This window comes from Pavona decussata, unplaced genomic scaffold (genome assembly GCF_977016875.1).
Source record: "Pavona decussata unplaced genomic scaffold, jaPavDecu1.1 SCAFFOLD_50, whole genome shotgun sequence".
Classification (NCBI taxonomy): domain Eukaryota; kingdom Metazoa; phylum Cnidaria; class Anthozoa; order Scleractinia; family Agariciidae; genus Pavona; species Pavona decussata.
In genome coordinates, this window is record NW_028145472.1 from 504,787 (window position 1) to 524,551 (window position 19,765).

The 19,765-nt window shown below is 37.7% G+C and overlaps 2 protein-coding genes, 1 long non-coding RNA gene and 1 pseudogene across 5 annotated transcripts in view; 1 reads left to right on the forward strand and 3 right to left on the reverse strand.

Moving 5' to 3' along the window:
* LOC146481366 (uncharacterized) overlaps nucleotides 1–19,765 on the forward strand; it is a 50,088-nt gene that overhangs the window by 1,077 nt on the left and 29,246 nt on the right. The gene's annotated exons all lie outside the window — the stretch shown is intronic.
* Nucleotides 629–17,031, reverse strand: LOC146481367 (uncharacterized). Of its 2 annotated transcripts, XM_085108472.1 has the most exons (5): nucleotides 16,970–17,031; nucleotides 12,599–12,645; nucleotides 2,864–2,991; nucleotides 1,805–2,284; nucleotides 629–1,423 (listed from the first exon to the last, which is right to left on the reverse strand). In XM_085108472.1, the coding sequence occupies exons 3-5, from the start codon at nucleotides 2,984–2,986 to the stop codon at nucleotides 1,064–1,066; spliced, it is 963 nt and encodes a 320-aa protein (XP_084964598.1). In that variant the 5' UTR covers nucleotides 2,987–2,991; nucleotides 12,599–12,645; nucleotides 16,970–17,031; the 3' UTR covers nucleotides 629–1,063. The 2 variants fall into 2 exon arrangements, with proteins under 2 accessions (XP_084964598.1, XP_084964597.1); XM_085108471.1 differs by lacking the exons at nucleotides 12,599–12,645; nucleotides 16,970–17,031 and adding an exon at nucleotides 5,311–5,364.
* Nucleotides 8,807–12,590, reverse strand: LOC146481368 (uncharacterized; annotated as a pseudogene). The gene is made up of 3 exons (XR_014864472.1): nucleotides 11,917–12,590; nucleotides 10,846–11,310; nucleotides 8,807–9,585 (listed from the first exon to the last, which is right to left on the reverse strand). The product of XR_014864472.1 is annotated as an uncharacterized LOC146481368 (transcript).
* On the reverse strand, nucleotides 13,972–18,705 carry LOC146481369 (uncharacterized). Its single transcript, XM_085108470.1, has 4 exons — nucleotides 18,655–18,705; nucleotides 16,207–16,334; nucleotides 15,148–15,627; nucleotides 13,972–14,766 (listed from the first exon to the last, which is right to left on the reverse strand). Exons 2-4 carry the CDS (start codon nucleotides 16,327–16,329, stop codon nucleotides 14,407–14,409), a joined length of 963 nt encoding a protein of 320 aa, XP_084964596.1. The 5' UTR covers nucleotides 16,330–16,334; nucleotides 18,655–18,705; the 3' UTR covers nucleotides 13,972–14,406.

Here is a 19,765-nt window from a genome sequence, read left to right on the forward strand (position 1 = left end):
AGGGTCTTCAGTGTTTTGTAAGTAAGCTAACCTATACAGTTTTCTGGCTAAAAAAAAAGGAAAAAGAAAAGACATGGAGAAACGCATGGTTTGAGAGGCAAATTTTTTGGTAAATTGGAATCCCAGTGGAACTGTATCGGTAAATGTCTTTCATATTGACTTAGACGTCGTTCTGTCACATAAACTATTTTGTCCTTTTAGGCCGCTGAATATGACCCCAGCTATAGCCGAGCGTGACGAGCAGCGGTACATACCAATTCTTCGTCCTACCGGATATAAGGCGCATGAACCTTCGCTTGCTTGAAAGTCCTTGATTTCTGGAGATGGGCTTTGCATCGTTATTTTTAATGCTGGGTGGCTCAAAGATATGGGTTTTGTGTATGACGGGGTAAGAGGTTACAATCTGGTCTTTAAACCGGAATCCAATTGATCAAGTAGTTGAAAATCTTGTTAAACATTTCTGTTTATTTACTTGTCCTGGTCATAAAAAACTATAAGGTCTAAAAGAGGTTTAGGCTTTGAGTCTAATTATCATTATATTGTGATTAAACGCCACAACAGCTTTAAAAATGGCGAGGAGATTTTTCTTTTGTGGATTAATTGTGTAAAAGATTAAGAAATCCACGTTATGGGCTTTGCTTAACTGCGTTAATTGTGTGGGTGTTAAAATTGACCAGGTAATTAACCGTCGCAGAATTATGAAATGACAAGAAAAAATTGGTAAGAACTGGTAAATTCCAACTCTGTAGGAAAAAAATTTGTACCGTAAGAAATTCACACAACACAGTGTATTATTTACTGCTACCTGGCTTTTTTTGCTTATTTCGCGTGATACAATGCAGCCGGAAAAAATTGCCCAATTACTCCCTGCACCTTTTAAGCTTGAAAAATTAAATTTCTGTTTTGATTATTATGATTTAATTCCACTTGGTTACTATTTTCTAAAATTCAGATTCTAAGCCTTTTTCAATTAAGCGATCCTTTAGTCCGCAGTTTGAATGTACGAAGAACCTTAAAGATAAAACCGAAAAAAAAAAGAAAGAAATCAAACTATGCTCGTTGTTTAAGCCTGTGGGGGAGGTACTTCTTCCACGTAGATCCGGGACACTGAGTTCCAGCCTGTTTCTGCATCAGCTGACTTCACACCAGCACAATTACCGACCCAGAATCCCACACGCACAGTGCCCTTGTGGACTTTCTCACAGACTCCTTCGATTTGCCTCACTCGCTGTAAATCCTTTTTGTTGCTATCCCCATGTACCATGTACACTACACCATCAATGGCTGCTGGAGCTGAACACTCTGCGCCATTGAAGGTGAAATACCATCGCCTGCAGCACACATGGCAGTTACGGACGCGAAGAGCTCCACTCCAGAAGACACGCAGACCTGTTTTGTGTGACATCTTCTTAAAAATACATTCCTAAAAGAGGAGAAAAATGAAATCAACAACAGGACTAAAATGGAAAACATCAGCTTTCATATAAATATATGGCTTGCGAGATGACTCGATATTGAAATTGAGATCTAAATAACCCTACTCATTGATATTTTTGAGATTTCTTCATCATTACATTATAATTATCATCATTGGTCATGATTAGTTATAGGGTACAAACTCTCTTCTTAGGAAATAACTAGTGGGGATCTGTATATATCTTGTTGCTAAGAGTTTTAATCATTAAAATACCAATAAAATACCTTAAGTTTGGTCTTAAAAATGTCATAACGGATGTTAGTATCGTTAGTATTTATATAAAATGTGAATTTTTATTTAATATGAAGTTGAAAACTAGATATTTACCTTGATTAATCCGGAGTCCTTTCTATCATTCAGATTCTTAAAAACGCACTGTTTCCAGTTACGCACAACAGACCCTAGAGCTCCTTTGGGGCCTGGGGGACCTTGAATTCCACGAGCACCTGTATCACCCTTGTTTCCACGTGAACCTGGTGGGCCAGAGGATCCTTGTGGTTCCTTGGGGCCAGGAGGATCTTGGTTACCACGAGCCCCTGATTTTCCTTTGTTTCCAGATGGACCCGGTGGTCCAGGGAGTCCTTGAGCACCTTTAAGGCCTGAAGTACCTCGTCTTCCACTAGGGCCTTCATCGCCCTTGTTTCCTCGAGGGCCCATAGGTCCTTCAGGTCCGTGATTGCCGGGTGATCCTGCGGCACCTGCTGGTCCCGCGGGTCCAGGGCTTCCTGGGATACCTGGAATTCCTGGTGCGCAGAAACATGTACTGTGAACACAAAACCCATATGATGACGATTGTTGAGGGGTGACCTGGATGAAGAAATTAGGAATATATATATTTTTAATTTGATTTACTATATATCAAGTAAGTGGATAAAATGTTGTTCGAGCGCGCTCATTGGGTACTGAAATTCTGGATAGTATTGCTATTCACCTTCCGGTGTTTTCCTGTCCTGGCTACCCAGTGTCAGTGAAACCTCCACCTCATTAAAGAATTGCTAATAAGCCTTTACGAGATCAAGTCACTTTTCTAAAAGACTTTTTTTATAACTGACCAGGTAATAAACTTAAATTTTTCCTCAAGGAACACTAGTTGCTAAACAATAACTGCCCTATTGGATTAGCTGGTGGGGTTTAAGAGAGGGGGCATTCAAAATAACTTTGTTTCGGGGGAGAAGGTGGGTGAGAAGTTCTATGAAAAGCAAAGTGGCCTTATGGTCGGGTGTTCCCTGTAACAATTTCCAGTATCTCATTATAAGTGTTTAATGGAATTTGAAGTGACGTGTAATGAGTTGCTGTCTTCTTTTTGAATCCTTTTTTGTTTAGTGGACAGCAGGAAGGGAGAGGATTGTTGTAAGTTTGTGCCTAGAGTCTAGTCACCAAACTCACCTTGTTGTCGCGTGGTTTGCTGCTGCTGCTGTTGCCATTTGCAGAACACAAGGTGATCAGCAGTAAGAACAGTACACACAGCATGGTGGTCAGCTGTATATTCAGGCAGCGGTTCGTCATCATTCAACCTGTGAACAGAAACTCTCGAGCTAAGATTCACCACAACTTCGCAATTATCAAAGTACAAGGACTACTGCAGAAAATAGATGACGCGTTGATATTGAGCTTCCTTGTTGCAATAATTAAAGTAATGAACACACACAAAAACCAGCTATATAACCGTTAGTTGACATTTTGTTACAGCACAGAATATTTCTTAGAAAGTCATTTATAAGTTATGCATGTTCTATGAGACAATACCTATTTATCATTAATTGCGGTTGAGTTTCGTCTTAAAGACACAGAATTATTGAAGCGCCATAAATCCTGTATATTGCTAATTTAATTTCTTTCTAATCTTTTACTTAAACCTTCTGTTTTCATAAGTAAAGAGTCATCACAGTGTGTTCTTCAATACAGCTCATTTAACATTTCATGAAAAATGAATAATTTAAGTCCTGCCTAAAATTCAAATTGTTTTTGAGAAGATAAATGAATTCTAAAAAATCTTCAGAAAAAATTTCAAATTAAAAATTGAACAAGAACTCAGTTCAAACCTCTCAAGGAAATAAAATGCAATTTATAGGAAGGAAATCTCTAGTTCTATTTATTACCTACCAGTCTTGCTTGTGCGACTTCAACCATCGAAGGAAAACTGATTCACCTTTCACTATTACAGAAGCTTTTATCCTTTATGTTTGTTGACTTGTAAGTAAAAAACTTGTTTCAGACACGTTTTAAAGCTGCCAACGATAAGCCAAGCTCTCCTATTGGTTAAATAATTTGTGTTGACTAGAAAGTAACACGTTTTGAAGTTGATAACATGTTGGGAGCCAAAATAAGCCAAGCTCCCCTATTGGTTAAATCATTTTTGTTGACTAGGAAGTAACACATTTTGAAGTTGACAACATGTTGGGTGCCAAAATAAGCCAAGCTCCCCTATTGGTTAAATCATTTTTGTTGACTTAAAGGTAACATGTTTTGAAGTTGATAACATGTTGGGTGCCAAAATAAGCCAAGCACTCCTATTGATAAAATCATTTCTGTATCCACCAATAACCTTGACTCTTCTATAATGTTTTGTTAGACGGCTTGTTATGCTAATTAGGCCAATGATGTGTCCGCTTTTGATTGAGCTGTTTTGTTTTGAACATGTCTGCTAACATTTATGAAACAGGACAAATACTGTATATCCATATTTGTTGACAGACAATTTTCAAAATGGCTAATCTGGCAATATGTCTCGGATTTGTTTTTTAATTAAAATCTTGCATACTGAAACCCGTTTCAAAACAGACTTTAGTATTGAACAGCATAAAACACAACCTACGCTCTTGGAAATGTTTATCAGGAAATTTCAAAATTAATCTACCGTACAACTTGAAAATGCGTATTACCTTTCCAAAATTATGAAAAGAAACCTTCGTTGAAAAAGTCGGTTTTGGGAAGAATGTCTTCTAATGCTGAAAGTCAGCTGTGTAACAGAACATGGTTGTACGATTTTGTTCCTCTCGTTTGACTCTAAAGTGTACTTCTTTCACTCTGCTATTTGATGAAACAGACGTCGAGATTGTTTGACACGTCAGCACCTTGTTTGTGCGATGTCCTCCATGTGCAGCTTTTACTGATTCCTTGCTCAATTCAATCTTATTCAATCTGCGCCTGTATCTCTAGATTATTAGCAAATGGCGAAATCTGCAACCGTAAAGTTACTTATCCCTGTTGCAAGTTAAAATCACGATGGATTAAACTTGAAAGCGAAATTAATTTTTTTTTCATTAAAATCGCTATTATCATGCTTGTTTTACAGAATTAGAGTTTCTTAATTTTATAGAAGTTTTCTTTCAGTTAATTGCGGTCTAACCTGAAAATCTCAATTTTGTAATGATGCGTAATTTTTTCGCTGGTTTTGTTTAACCGAGTGCTGTTAAATTCTAGTAACATACTGGAGTCATTTGTAACGTGGTTTAGTTTGTTAGTTTGGCCAGCAGCCATTTTTAGTTGCATCGAGAATGGCATGAAAAACAGAATAAAGTCAAACGAGAGAGCGTTTGGTGTCTGAAAAAACTGCCACGACTAAATCAACCAACCGAACAAAAGTCTCTCCTCTATCGATAACTGCTTTAATAGTTTAAAGGAAATTAGTTACCGCAATCGATACATTTTCCAACATCAAATAGAGCACCGCACATCATGGAAACTAGAAAACGCACTGAGTTTCTTATTTCTGAAAGTCACGAAGCAGCCGAAAGAGAAACTGGCTTCTTTGTTGTTTAGCGTAAAAATTAAATTAAGCGCAAGAGCGTCGCTTAAAAATACATTATTATAATAAATATCAAAACGTTTACCTTTGAAGTACTTTAGCAGTGATCCGGGTTGTCTAAACGAGAACAAGAAATCTGAAATAGAGGATAAGAAAAAGAATTAAAATTTACATCAAAAGGAGCATCGAAATCCTTCACAAATAACATTCAACAAAACTGCCGAGAACTTACGGTGTCGCATTCGTTGGTCATTACTTGTCACTTCTTGATGAAGCTCTATTTTGTTTTGTTTAATTAGGTACTTGTTAGAACAAGTTCGTCCAAAACATTTGTTTTAACTTTTTTACTTTCAAAACACTATTCACCCCTCCTCCTCCCTCCCCCCCCCCCCCCCCACAATTTGTTTTATCACCGATGCGTCCAATAGGAGGGCCTCTTCAACGTTGTTTTGCTACGTTGTGTTCCTTCAATAGCCGTGATTCACGGTTTTAACCCTTATTAAAAAAAGGACTAAAAAGTCTAAACTGCTTAAATAAAATACCTGTGGATTGAAATTAAAGTAATCGGTGAGATATCCTTGTTTCCCTCCGTCCAAAATCTGAGCTTCGAGCGGTCCATTTGTATATTTTATGAGCCTCACCACTCTTTTCCCCCGAGGAGGTCTTCCCACACTCAGCCTAACCATACATTCCGGCTTCCTCACAACGGCCGATCTTTAAACTACACAAACTGAATACAAATACAATTGACTGTGCTTGCAATACTTTCACTGTCAAAAGGCTTCCCTTACCCTTATCACTTTATCTTACGGTTAGCACATCAGTTGTATATTTGTCTCTAAGCGGAACAGTTTAGCTCCATTTTTATCCATTGTGTTTTGACTCACGGCTTTTGCAATACGTTTTATCTGGCTTTGGGTACATTTTATTGACAAAAAAGATGACAATTTTCCTGAAATGGGTAATAAAGGTTTTATTCTGGTTGTTGGTTGCAGTCTGTTGGCATAGGTTTGAATATTACAGTCAATGCTTAACTCGCTTAAATAAAACGATTGAACACATTGACACAATGCTATGTGAACAATTTTTTGCCGCGTCAACATGACGGAAGAGACGAAGGGGCGATTGATGACAAAGAACATAGATGAAGATTGTTTGATGACTCACGATTGCAAACGACCTCTAACTCCGACACATTTCCTGTTTATTTTTTCAGTTTCACAATAACTGTGTACACCCTTTGCTTGGTTTCGACCTGATAAAATAGTTTTCAGAAAGCTAATTGAGATGCCTAAAAGGCTTGTTTAATGATTTTGAAACGCGAGGATGGCTAATGTTCCTGAAAGCTCCCAAATGATATGGAAATGCAGAGAAACGTGTCAAGTCTGATGCTTAAATACTCTCGTTAGTTTGGTACTAGTGAAGAAAATAAGAATTTAAAATACAAACTTACGCTGCCATATTCGCCAAAAAATCGCCTATAACTTGATGTTTTACGAAGCTCAAGTGAATCAGCAGTTTGCTGTTTTGTCTTCTTTGCATATAATGAGTCTCTCGTTAGATCACGTTATTGAAATAATTACAATTGTTTTAAAATTTTCACCGATGACAGTCATTCTAACGAGAAATATTATTGCCTAGAACGATGTGTATAAGTCGGCAAAATGGTCAATGGAATGACTTCTTCTATTTTAAGACTTGTTGACACAATTAATTTTAGAAAAAAACAATTAAAGCTTGTAGCTAAAGAAACATAAAATTCTTTCCCAAATCTTCAGCCAACCAAAAATATTCGGGTCTGGAAAAATTTATTACAAGTATGGTGGATTGTTTTGTAGAAACACCAGTTGAAGCTTTTCCGCTGTGTTCCTCAAATTAGCAGCAAATTAAATTCCACTAGAAATATAGTATATTCAACTACCGACTGTCAGTAATACTCACAATAGAAGCTGTGTATAGCCTTTGTTCTATTATGAGAGGTGAAAGCTTCGCTGCGGTATTTATTTGTCTAAATTTTAGTTGACAATCTCGACTCCAAAGTTAACAAGTAAACATTCGCTCGTGGATGCGGGAAGGGTCAGTTTGACACGTCAGAAAATATTCACAGTGCGAGTCGGTTGTTCGCTTGAGTGATTTTAACTTGCCTAAGGTAAAGCGATGTAAAATTTGAAGAGAGTATGTGCACGACGGCCATGTTGGAGGACCAAAACAGTACAAGGATTTTTCTTTGGGAAATATATTTTATTTTTATGCAAACATCTTCCGTTGTTTTAGTCCTCCAGCATGGCCGCCGTGCACACACTCTATACAGTCTGAAAGTATAACGCGTGCAGTTTTAGATACAAAACGGAGATTTTCAATTTCACAGACATGTTTCGGCAGAAACGTCTGCCTTCTTCATGTCGGTGACTTGAAAATATTCGTTTTATATCTAAAACTTGTTGTTGGATTCTTGCTGTCCAGACCTTTCGATAATGCCTGGAGCCTATTGAGAGCACACGGCTGTACAAAAAAACAAACAAACAAACAAACAAACAAACAAACTAAATTTATAAATTATAAAAAATAACAAAGACTGTCTTCCTTTTTTCCTCCCTATTTTTCTTATGATTCCTTATTTCTCTAAAATTGCACAGGACCCTTGCTTTCATTATTTATGTATTTATTCAAAAGAGCATAAAGAAATCATGACGGCTCGGCTTCCAGCAATACGCGAAATATTCATAACAAGAATATTTTTGGCGTTCTTGATAATTTATTCAATGTTTTTTTTTTCGGCGTCTCAGTAACTGCGCGTGTGATGCAAATAGCCCGAACATACGGAGAAAATTTCAAGAAAGAGTAAAAAGACCGCGTCTGTTTGCCCTTTTATGCTTCTCTTCGTGTAAGGCGCAAGAAAAGATCTTTGGTTTCTAGTGATGGGCTTCGCGGTGTTATTTAAAGTGCATGGTGGTTCAAAGATATGGATTTTGTGTATGACAAAGTAAGGGGAAACCATTCGGTCTGTAAACACATCCGCTTAATCGGGTTGGAAACCTTCCTTAACGTTCCTGTTGTTTTATGTGTCAAACTCTGGTTCACACATCATACTACAAGGTTTCAAAGGGGTTATTAGCTTCGAATCCCCTCCTCCTTCCCCATCCCCTACTTTTCTGGGCACTAAAAAAGAACATTAAAAAAAGTCTGGACTCCAAGGACAGCGGCCTTCGGAATCCACGGCAAACATTTCTGGACTCTAAGGCCACAAGACCTCTCCTTTGGGACTCTGGAATTACCTTACAGTGTTGTCGTCTTTAGTGAATTTTCACGTAAACTTCTTCCTTTCAAGACCACCCGGTGCGCAAGCCAAAGATGGGCAGCCTTACGAATCACACTGGTTAGAAACTGAGGCTGATATATCACAAACTTTCAATGATACTTTTTTTTTTTCATTTCTTAATCCAATAAGGTACGTTGTACAACTGACTTGGGGAAGGAAATATCGTTTCCGTCCTTAAAATCTGATTGAAAACTAATAAACAGTGGTTTTAGTGCAGTAAGAAATAATCTTATGAAAAACTAACGACAATTCAGTTAAATACTATGGACCCAAGATTTTGCTTTGGTGGACTAATTGTATGGAAATTAAATGTGACATGGTAACCGTAGCTGAATTATGCAATTACAAGAAAAAATCGGCAAGAACTGGTAAACTCCAACTCTGCAGCAAACAAACTAGCACCGTAAGAAATTCACACAACACAGTGTATTTAAAATAACTGCTACCTTTATTTCTATGTTTCCTGTTATTCATTACTGCCGGATAAAATTAACTTTATTCCCTGCACCTTTCAAGCTTAAAAAATTAAACGCCTGTTTTGATTACTTCCACTTGGTTCTTATTTCCTAAACTTCAGATTTATAATCCTTTTTAAATAAAGCGATCATTCAGTCCGCAGTGGGAATCTACAAACACCTTAAAGTTAAAACAAAAACAAGAACAACAACACTGCTCGTTGTTTCAAGCTTGTGGAGGTGGTACTTCTTCCACGTACATCCGGGACACTGAGATCCAGCCTGTTACCGCATCTGCCGATCCATAACCAACACAGTTACCGACCCAGAATCCCACACGCACAGTGCCCTTGTGGACTTTCTCACAGACTCCTTCGATTTGCCTAACTCGGTGTAAATCCTTTTTGAAGCCTTTTCCATAATTCATGTATACTATACCATCAATGGCTGCTGGGGCTGAACACTCTGCATCATTGAAGGTGAAATACCATCGCCTGCAACACGCATGGCAGTTAGCGATGCGAAGGACTCCGTTCCAGAAGACACGGAGCCCTGTTTTGTCAGATATCTTCTTGAAAACACATTCCTGTGAAATAAATAAAACAAACAAACAATTGAACTGAAGTGGGAACCATCAACATTTACATAAATACATGAAACAAACTGATCTGATCCAGCAGTTGCGCAGTCCAATAGGCAAATCCCATAAAAAAGAAAGGTTTTCCTTACACTCCTAGTTTCTAGTTTCATGGGCAACCAGTAGTTGCTGAATTCTCTACTCTATAAAAATGTACATATCCTGATCAGCACACCACCAGGACTGGCTCATTAGGATAGATATCAGACCTAATAGTTACTGGGTAGAGTTTTTTTTTTTTTTTTAATTAGCGTCACCTATTTTTGTACATCATTTAAGTGTTAATTTATTTAGTACTGCGGTGCTAATTGAGGATACTGTAAACAATTGAAAGTAATAATATAAACTAAACATAAATACCTTTAAAAGTTCTAACTGATAGGAAACAAAGGCAATGTTAATGTTAATTCTTGTCCTTCAAAAGCGCGCATTGCGGCTAATATATTTTGCTGAGACAAACGACCACGCACGCCATACCATTTTTTGTTAAAGCGAAAATATTACCAGTACAATTCTTGTATTATGAATCCGTTTGCAACCTTATGTTTGATATAAACAAAAACACTGCCCCAAGAAATATTTTGAATCTGTTTTCTTGAATTTCTAGTGTCCATTCCTATAAAACGCGTTCCTCTACCTCTGATCATTTTTGTACAAAGGAATCTCGCATTAATGCCACACGAAATGCATTCTCGCGTGTTGGGGTCAAGATTTGGAATGGGATACCTGTAACTCTATAAAGAAGTGCAAAAAAATCTTTTAAAGAATCCCTAAAATGAAAGTTATTTGATATACTTGAAGCTGTAGACTCCTGTATTGAAGTGGAAACGATAATTGACCAAATGAAAAACTGATCAGCTGATTCTCTTTTTCCCTCTTCATCTCTTTTCTATTGTAAAATTGATGATAATAGAAAAATGACATATAATTTACTTTAATTTTGTTGCATAGCCTTACCTAAATCTGCGTTATTATGTAAAGTTAAGTTTTTTTCCTGTTTTCCTGCATGTTTTGTAATTTATTGCAATTTTTTTTCCATTATGTTCTCGTGCTCGTCTTGTCCCGCCTCGACTAGCTTTGTGGGTATTTGCGGGACAAGCAACTTATATCATCACAATTTGCTAATAAATTGTTGTTTTTGTTTGTTTTTAATGTTATAATAATAATTTCTGTTGTTTTTGGCTTATGATTCTGTAGCTGAGCGTTTACCTTAATCAATCCAGAGTCCCTGTTATCATTCAGATTCTTAAAAACGCACTGTTTCCAGTTACGCACAAAAGACCCTAGAGCTCCTTTGGGACCTGGGGGACCTTGAATTCCACGAGCACCTGTATCACCCTTGTTTCCACGTGAACCTGGTGGGCCTTAGGATCCTTGTTGTCCCTTGGGGCCAGGATGACCTTGGTTACCACGAGCACCTGCTTTACCTTTTTTTCCAGTAGGACCCGGAGATCCAGGGGGTCCTTGAGCACCTTTAAGTCCTCCACTAGGGCCTTCATCACCCTTGTTTCCTCGAGGGCCCATAGGTCCTTCAGATCCGCGATTGCCGGGTGATCCCGCGGCACCTGCTGGTCCCGCTGGTCCAGGGCTTCCTGGGATACCTGGAATTCCTGGTGCGCAGAAACATGTGCTGTGACCACAAGACCCATATGATGAAGACTGTTGAGGAGTGCCCTGAATGAAGAAATTACAAATATTTTTTGATTTGATTTACTATATATCAAGTCAGTGGATAAAGTGTTGGGTACTTAAATTCTGGGTAGTATATGCTATGCACCCGTCTCGGGGTTGTCCTGTCCTTTAGCGTATTCATCAGTGTGTCGCAAATAAAATTACTAATCAGAGCTGGCTATCCAGTTTCGGTTTTAAAAACCTCCACCTCAGTGACGAATTGCTAATAAGCCATCATGAGATCAAGTTGCTTTGTTAAACTGGCCAAATAATAGACTTAAGCTTCACCCTAAGGAAAACTGGTTAACTGCCTTTGCCGTACAGATACTTAATACAAGGAACTGTTCAAATTTTTGTGGGACTGGATGAGCTGGTGGGATTTAAGGGAGGGGGCATACGAAAGAACTGGTTTCGGGGGGAGGGGGGAGGTGGTGAAGATCTGTAAATAACGAACGAGGCTGATGATTGGATGTTCACTTCAACAATTTCCAGTACCTGACAAGTAACTAGTTGCTCTTTTCCTTTATTAATCCTTTCTTTGTTTAGTGGGCAGCAGGAAGCGAGCTGCCTGTTTTCACTTGGTACCTAGAGTATAGTCACCAAACTCACCTTGTTGTCACGTGGTTTGCTGCTGCTGTTGCTGTCATTCGCAGAACACAAGGTGATCAGCAGTAAGAACAGTACACACAGCATGATGGTCAGCGTTATATTCAGGCAGCGTTTCGTCATCATTCAACCTGTGAACTTTGAATTCTCGAACTCAGTTTTATTCACCACGCAAAAAGAGAAAAAACTACAAATGAACAAAATCCGAGGACCGCAAGGTGCATAAATGGAAATTGATAACGCTTTTGATGTTCAGCTTCCTTATTACCAACCACATAACTTTGTGACAGCAAAGAATATCTCATGCGAAGTCATCCATTAGTTGTGCATGTTTTATCAGATAATACCTATTTATCATTCATCACCGTTGAATTTGATAATGAAGACATAGAATTATTGAAGCGCCATACATCCTATTTATTGCTAATTTAATTTCTTTTAATGATATACTTAAACCTTCTTATATCATAAGTAAAGAGTCACCACAGTGTGTTCTTCAATTAATAGCTAATAGCTAATGACTAATTTAAGTCTTTCCTAAAATTCAAATTGTTTTTGAGAAGTTAATGAATTTTGCTAAAAATCTTCAAATTAATTGAATAAGAATTCAGTTCAATTCTTTCAAGGAAAAAATTGCAGTATAGTATAGAAAACTAAGGGAAAAATCCATAGTTCTATTACCTACCAATCTTGCTTGTGCGGCTTCAACCATCTGAAGGAAAACTGATTCACCTCTCACTATTACAGAAGCTTTTATCCTTTTTGTTTGTTGACGAAAAATTAAAATTTGGTGTGTTCCTATTTCGATAAATCATTGGATACCTCAGTGTTCTTCAGTCGCTCTCAGTAAAATCAATTTCATGTTTAAGGGTGATAATTTGTCAAATACCTTTTCCGTCTTAGCAATAACAAGGCAAAACACTCGAGACAATGCTTCTTTAACGAATATCTTCAAAAAGCGCAAAGATGTTGCCAAACTTTGGATCCACCAAAGAACACAAAAATGCTCCAGAATTTATGATCCCCCACAGAACATTCAAGAAAGTGATGTGACAATTTTGTCCTTATCGGATAGTTGTTGTCTGAAATCGTGGTGTGATCAAAAACTCCTCATTCCTCCCTCACTGAGGATCAATTTGACTTTGGTTCATACAAACTCTTATATTTTCTGAAGAAGTTGATATTTCATTTTTATTTATATTTTCTGCCGAGAAATATCCGAAAGTAGGGCGGGGCGATACTGAATTGTGGCGACCTCTCCGCTGTTGCTGGAAAATCTTATTAAAACGGAATAATATTACAATTTTGTTGTTTTTTTGTTTTAATCGTCAAAATCTGGGTCTGTCAGAAGACGGAAAAGGGATAAAAAAGAGGCATGCTTATGCTTAAGATTAAATAATTTGGCTAAGTTTGCCATAATCACCAGGCAAGGGTCTTCAGTGTTTTGTAAGTAAGCTAACCTATACAGTTTTCTGGCTAAAAAAAAAAGGAAAAAGAAAAGACATGGAGAAACGCATGGTTTGAGAGGCAAATTTTTTGGTAAATTGGAATCCCAGTGGAACTGTATCGGTAAATGTCTTTCATATTGACTTAGACGTCGTTCTGTCACATAAACTATTTTGTCCTTTTAGGCCGCTGAATATGACCCCAGCTATAGCCGAGCGTGACGAGCAGCGGTACATACCAATTCTTCGTCCTACCGGATATAAGGCGCATGAACCTTCGCTTGCTTGAAAGTCCTTGATTTCTGGAGATGGGCTTTGCATCGTTATTTTTAATGCTGGGTGGCTCAAAGATATGGGTTTTGTGTATGACGGGGTAAGAGGTTACAATCTGGTCTTTAAACCGGAATCCAATTGATCAAGTAGTTGAAAATCTTGTTAAACATTTCTGTTTATTTACTTGTCCTGGTCATAAAAAACTATAAGGTCTAAAAGAGGTTTAGGCTTTGAGTCTAATTATCATTATATTGTGATTAAACGCCACAACAGCTTTAAAAATGGCGAGGAGATTTTTCTTTTGTGGATTAATTGTGTAAAAGATTAAGAAATCCACGTTATGGGCTTTGCTTAACTGCGTTAATTGTGTGGGTGTTAAAATTGACCAGGTAATTAACCGTCGCAGAATTATGAAATGACAAGAAAAAATTGGTAAGAACTGGTAAATTCCAACTCTGTAGGAAAAAAATTTGTACCGTAAGAAATTCACACAACACAGTGTATTATTTACTGCTACCTGGCTTTTTTTGCTTATTTCGCGTGATACAATGCAGCCGGAAAAAATTGCCCAATTACTCCCTGCACCTTTTAAGCTTGAAAAATTAAATTTCTGTTTTGATTATTATGATTTAATTCCACTTGGTTACTATTTTCTAAAATTCAGATTCTAAGCCTTTTTCAATTAAGCGATCCTTTAGTCCGCAGTTTGAATGTACGAAGAACCTTAAAGATAAAACCGAAAAAAAAAAGAAAGAAATCAAACTATGCTCGTTGTTTAAGCCTGTGGGGGAGGTACTTCTTCCACGTAGATCCGGGACACTGAGTTCCAGCCTGTTTCTGCATCAGCTGACTTCACACCAGCACAATTACCGACCCAGAATCCCACACGCACAGTGCCCTTGTGGACTTTCTCACAGACTCCTTCGATTTGCCTCACTCGCTGTAAATCCTTTTTGTTGCTATCCCCATGTACCATGTACACTACACCATCAATGGCTGCTGGAGCTGAACACTCTGCGCCATTGAAGGTGAAATACCATCGCCTGCAGCACACATGGCAGTTACGGACGCGAAGAGCTCCACTCCAGAAGACACGCAGACCTGTTTTGTGTGACATCTTCTTAAAAATACATTCCTAAAAGAGGAGAAAAATGAAATCAACAACAGGACTAAAATGGAAAACATCAGCTTTCATATAAATATATGGCTTGCGAGATGACTCGATATTGAAATTGAGATCTAAATAACCCTACTCATTGATATTTTTGAGATTTCTTCATCATTACATTATAATTATCATCATTGGTCATGATTAGTTATAGGGTACAAACTCTCTTCTTAGGAAATAACTAGTGGGGATCTGTATATATCTTGTTGCTAAGAGTTTTAATCATTAAAATACCAATAAAATACCTTAAGTTTGGTCTTAAAAATGTCATAACGGATGTTAGTATCGTTAGTATTTATATAAAATGTGAATTTTTATTTAATATGAAGTTGAAAACTAGATATTTACCTTGATTAATCCGGAGTCCTTTCTATCATTCAGATTCTTAAAAACGCACTGTTTCCAGTTACGCACAACAGACCCTAGAGCTCCTTTGGGGCCTGGGGGACCTTGAATTCCACGAGCACCTGTATCACCCTTGTTTCCACGTGAACCTGGTGGGCCAGAGGATCCTTGTGGTTCCTTGGGGCCAGGAGGATCTTGGTTACCACGAGCCCCTGATTTTCCTTTGTTTCCAGATGGACCCGGTGGTCCAGGGAGTCCTTGAGCACCTTTAAGGCCTGAAGTACCTCGTCTTCCACTAGGGCCTTCATCGCCCTTGTTTCCTCGAGGGCCCATAGGTCCTTCAGGTCCGTGATTGCCGGGTGATCCTGCGGCACCTGCTGGTCCCGCGGGTCCAGGGCTTCCTGGGATACCTGGAATTCCTGGTGCGCAGAAACATGTACTGTGAACACAAAACCCATATGATGACGATTGTTGAGGGGTGACCTGGATGAAGAAATTAGGAATATATATATTTTTAATTTGATTTACTATATATCAAGTAAGTGGATAAAATGTTGTTCGAGCGCGCTCATTGGGTACTGAAATTCTGGATAGTATTGCTATTCACCTTCCGGTGTTTTCCTGTCCTGGCTACCCAGTGTCAGTGAAACCTCCACCTCATTAAAGAATTGCTAATAAGCCTTTACGAGATCAAGTCACTTTTCTAAAAGACTTTTTTTATAACTGACCAGGTAATAAACTTAAATTTTTCCTCAAGGAACACTAGTTGCTAAACAATAACTGCCCTATTGGATTAGCTGGTGGGGTTTAAGAGAGGGGGCATTCAAAATAACTTTGTTTCGGGGGAGAAGGTGGGTGAGAAGTTCTATGAAAAGCAAAGTGGCCTTATGGTCGGGTGTTCCCTGTAACAATTTCCAGTATCTCATTATAAGTGTTTAATGGAATTTGAAGTGACGTGTAATGAGTTGCTGTCTTCTTTTTGAATCCTTTTTTGTTTAGTGGAGAGCAGGAAGGGAGAGGATTGTTGTAAGTTTGTGCCTAGAGTCTAGTCACCAAACTCACCTTGTTGTCGCGTGGTTTGCTGCTGCTGCTGTTGCCATTTGCAGAACACAAGGTGATCAGCAGTAAGAACAGTACACACAGCATGGTGGTCAGCTGTATATTCAGGCAGCGGTTCGTCATCATTCAACCTGTGAACAGAAACTCTCGAGCTAAGATTCACCACAACTTCGCAATTATCAAAGTACAAGGACTACTGCAGAAAATAGATGACGCGTTGATATTGAGCTTCCTTGTTGCAATAATTAAAGTAATGAACACACACAAAAACCAGCTATATAACCGTTAGTTGACATTTTGTTACAGCACAGAATATTTCTTAGAAAGTCATTTATAAGTTATGCATGTTCTATGAGACAATACCTATTTATCATTAATTGCGGTTGAGTTTCGTCTTAAAGACACAGAATTATTGAAGCGCCATAAATCCTGTATATTGCTAATTTAATTTCTTTCTAATCTTTTACTTAAACCTTCTGTTTTCATAAGTAAAGAGTCATCACAGTGTGCTCTTCAATACAGCTCATTTAACATTTCATGAAAAATGAATAATTTAAGTCCTGCCTAAAATTCAAATTGTTTTTGAGAAGATAAATGAATTCTAAAAAATCTTCAGAAAAAATTTCAAATTAAAAATTGAACAAGAACTCAGTTCAAACCTCTCAAGGAAATAAAATGCAATTTATAGGAAGGAAATCTCTAGTTCTATTTATTACCTACCAGTCTTGCTTGTGCGACTTCAACCATCGAAGGAAAACTGATTCACCTTTCACTATTACAGAAGCTTTTATCCTTTATGTTTGTTGACTTGTAAGTAAAAAACTTGTTTCAGACACGTTTTAAAGCTGCCAACGATAAGCCAAGCTCTCCTATTGGTTAAATAATTTGTGTTGACTAGAAAGTAACACGTTTTGAAGTTGATAACATGTTGGGAGCCAAAATAAGCCAAGCTCCCCTATTGGTTAAATCATTTTTGTTGACTAGGAAGTAACACATTTTGAAGTTGACAACATGTTGGGTGCCAAAATAAGCCAAGCTCCCCTATTGGTTAAATCATTTTTGTTGACTTAAAGGTAACATGTTTTGAAGTTGATAACATGTTGGGTGCCAAAATAAGCCAAGCACTCCTATTGATAAAATCATTTCTGTATCCACCAATAACCTTGACTCTTCTATAATGTTTTGTTAGACGGCTTGTTATGCTAATTAGGCCAATGATGTGTCCGCTTTTGATTGAGCTGTTTTGTTTTGAACATGTCTGCTAACATTTATGAAACAGGACAAATACTGTATATCCATATTTGTTGACAGACAATTTTCAAAATGGCTAATCTGGCAATATGTCTCGGATTTGTTTTTTAATTAAAATCTTGCATACTGAAACCCGTTTCAAAACAGACTTTAGTATTGAACAGCATAAAACACAACCTACGCTCTTGGAAATGTTTATCAGGAAATTTCAAAATTAATCTACCGTACAACTTGAAAATGCGTATTACCTTTCCAAAATTATGAAAAGAAACCTTCGTTGAAAAAGTCGGTTTTGGGAAGAATGTCTTCTAATGCTGAAAGTCAGCTGTGTAACAGAACATGGTTGTACGATTTTGTTCCTCTCGTTTGACTCTAAAGTGTACTTCTTTCACTCTGCTATTTGATGAAACAGACGTCGAGATTGTTTGACACGTCAGCACCTTGTTTGTGCGATGTCCTCCATGTGCAGCTTTTACTGATTCCTTGCTCAATTCAATCTTATTCAATCTGCGCCTGTATCTCTAGATTATTAGCAAATGGCGAAATCTGCAACCGTAAAGTTACTTATCCCTGTTGCAAGTTAAAATCACGATGGATTAAACTTGAAAGCGAAATTAATTTTTTTTTTCATTAAAATCGCTATTATCATGCTTGTTTTACAGAATTAGAGTTTCTTAATTTTATAGAAGTTTTCTTTCAGTTAATTGCGGTCTAACCTGAAAATCTCAATTTTGTAATGATGCGTAATTTTTTCGCTGGTTTTGTTTAACCGAGTGCTGTTAAATTCTAGTAACATACTGGAGTCATTTGTAACGTGGTTTAGTTTGTTAGTTTGGCCAGCAGCCATTTTTAGTTGCATCGAGAATGGCATGAAAAACAGAATAAAGTCAAACGAGAGAGCGTTTGGTGTCTGAAAAAACTGCCACGACTAAATCAACCAACCGAACAAAAGTCTCTCCTCTATCGATAACTGCTTTAATAGTTTAAAGGAAATTAGTTACCGCAATCGATACATTTTCCAACATCAAATAGAGCACCGCACATCATGGAAACTAGAAAACGCACTGAGTTTCTTATTTCTGAAAGTCACGAAGCAGCCGAAAGAGAAACTGGCTTCTTTGTTGTTTAGCGTAAAAATTAAATTAAGCGCAAGAGCGTCGCTTAAAAATACATTATTATAATAAATATCAAAACGTTTACCTTTGAAGTACTTTAGCAGTGATCCGGGTTGTCTAAACGAGAACAAGAAATCTGAAATAGAGGATAAGAAAAAGAATTAAAATTTACATCAAAAGGAGCATCGAAATCCTTCACAAATAACATTCAACAAAACTGCCGAGAACTTACGGTGTCGCATTCGTTGGTCATTACTTGTCACTTCTTGATGAAGCTCTATTTTGTTTTGTTTAATTAGGTACTTGTTAGAACAAGTTCGTCCAAAACATTTGTTTTAACTTTTTTACTTTCAAAACACTATTCACCCCTCCTCCACCCTCCCCCCCCCCCCCCCACAATTTGTTTTATCACCGATGCGTCCAATAGGAGGGCCTCTTCAACGTTGTTTTGCTACGTTGTGTTCCTTCAATAGCCGTGATTCACGGTTTTAACCCTTATTAAAAAAAGGACTAAAAAGTCTAAACTGCTTAAATAAAATACCTGTGGATTGAAATTAAAGTAATCGGTGAGATATCCTTGTTTCCCTCCGTCCAAAATCTGAGCTTCGAGCGGTCCATTTGTATATTTTATGAGCCTCACCACTCTTTTCCCCCGAGGAGGTCTTCCCACACTCAGCCTAACCATACATTCCGGCTTCCTCACAACGGCCGATCTTTAAACTACACAAACTGAATACAAATACAATTGACTGTGCTTGCAATACTTTCACTGTCAAAAGGCTTCCCTTACCCTTATCACTTTATCTTACGGTTAGCACATCAGTTGTATATTTGTCTCTAAGCGGAACAGTTTAGCTCCATTTTTATCCATTGTGTTTTGACTCACGGCTTTTGCAATACGTTTTATCTGGCTTTGGGTACATTTTATTGACAAAAAAGATGACAATTTTCCTGAAATGGGTAATAAAGGTTTTATTCTGGTTGTTGGTTGCAGTCTGTTGGCATAGGTTTGAATATTACAGTCAATGCTTAACTCGCTTAAATAAAACGATTGAACACATTGACACAATGCTATGTGAACAATTTTTTGCCGCGTCAACATGACGGAAGAGACGAAGGGGCGATTGATGACAAAGAACATAGATGAAGATTGTTTGATGACTCACGATTGCAAACGACCTCTAACTCCGACACAT

What these genes read in the sequence shown, in the direction of transcription:
- LOC146481367 (XM_085108472.1), bottom strand. Translation starts at nt 2,986, where the DNA reads ATGATGACGAACCGCTGCCTGAATATACAGCTGACCACCATGCTGTGT. An exon ending in GCAAACCACGCGACAACAAG is followed by an intron (nt 2,285 to 2,863) that starts GTGAGTTTGGTG and finishes TTCTTCATCCAG; the next exon opens with GTCACCCCTCAACAATCGTC. An exon ending in AGGACTCCGGATTAATCAAG is followed by an intron (nt 1,424 to 1,804) that starts GTAAATATCTAG and finishes CTCCTCTTTTAG; the next exon opens with GAATGTATTTTTAAGAAGAT.
- LOC146481369 (XM_085108470.1), bottom strand. Translation starts at nt 16,329, where the DNA reads ATGATGACGAACCGCTGCCTGAATATACAGCTGACCACCATGCTGTGT. An exon ending in GCAAACCACGCGACAACAAG is followed by an intron (nt 15,628 to 16,206) that starts GTGAGTTTGGTG and finishes TTCTTCATCCAG; the next exon opens with GTCACCCCTCAACAATCGTC. An exon ending in AGGACTCCGGATTAATCAAG is followed by an intron (nt 14,767 to 15,147) that starts GTAAATATCTAG and finishes CTCCTCTTTTAG; the next exon opens with GAATGTATTTTTAAGAAGAT.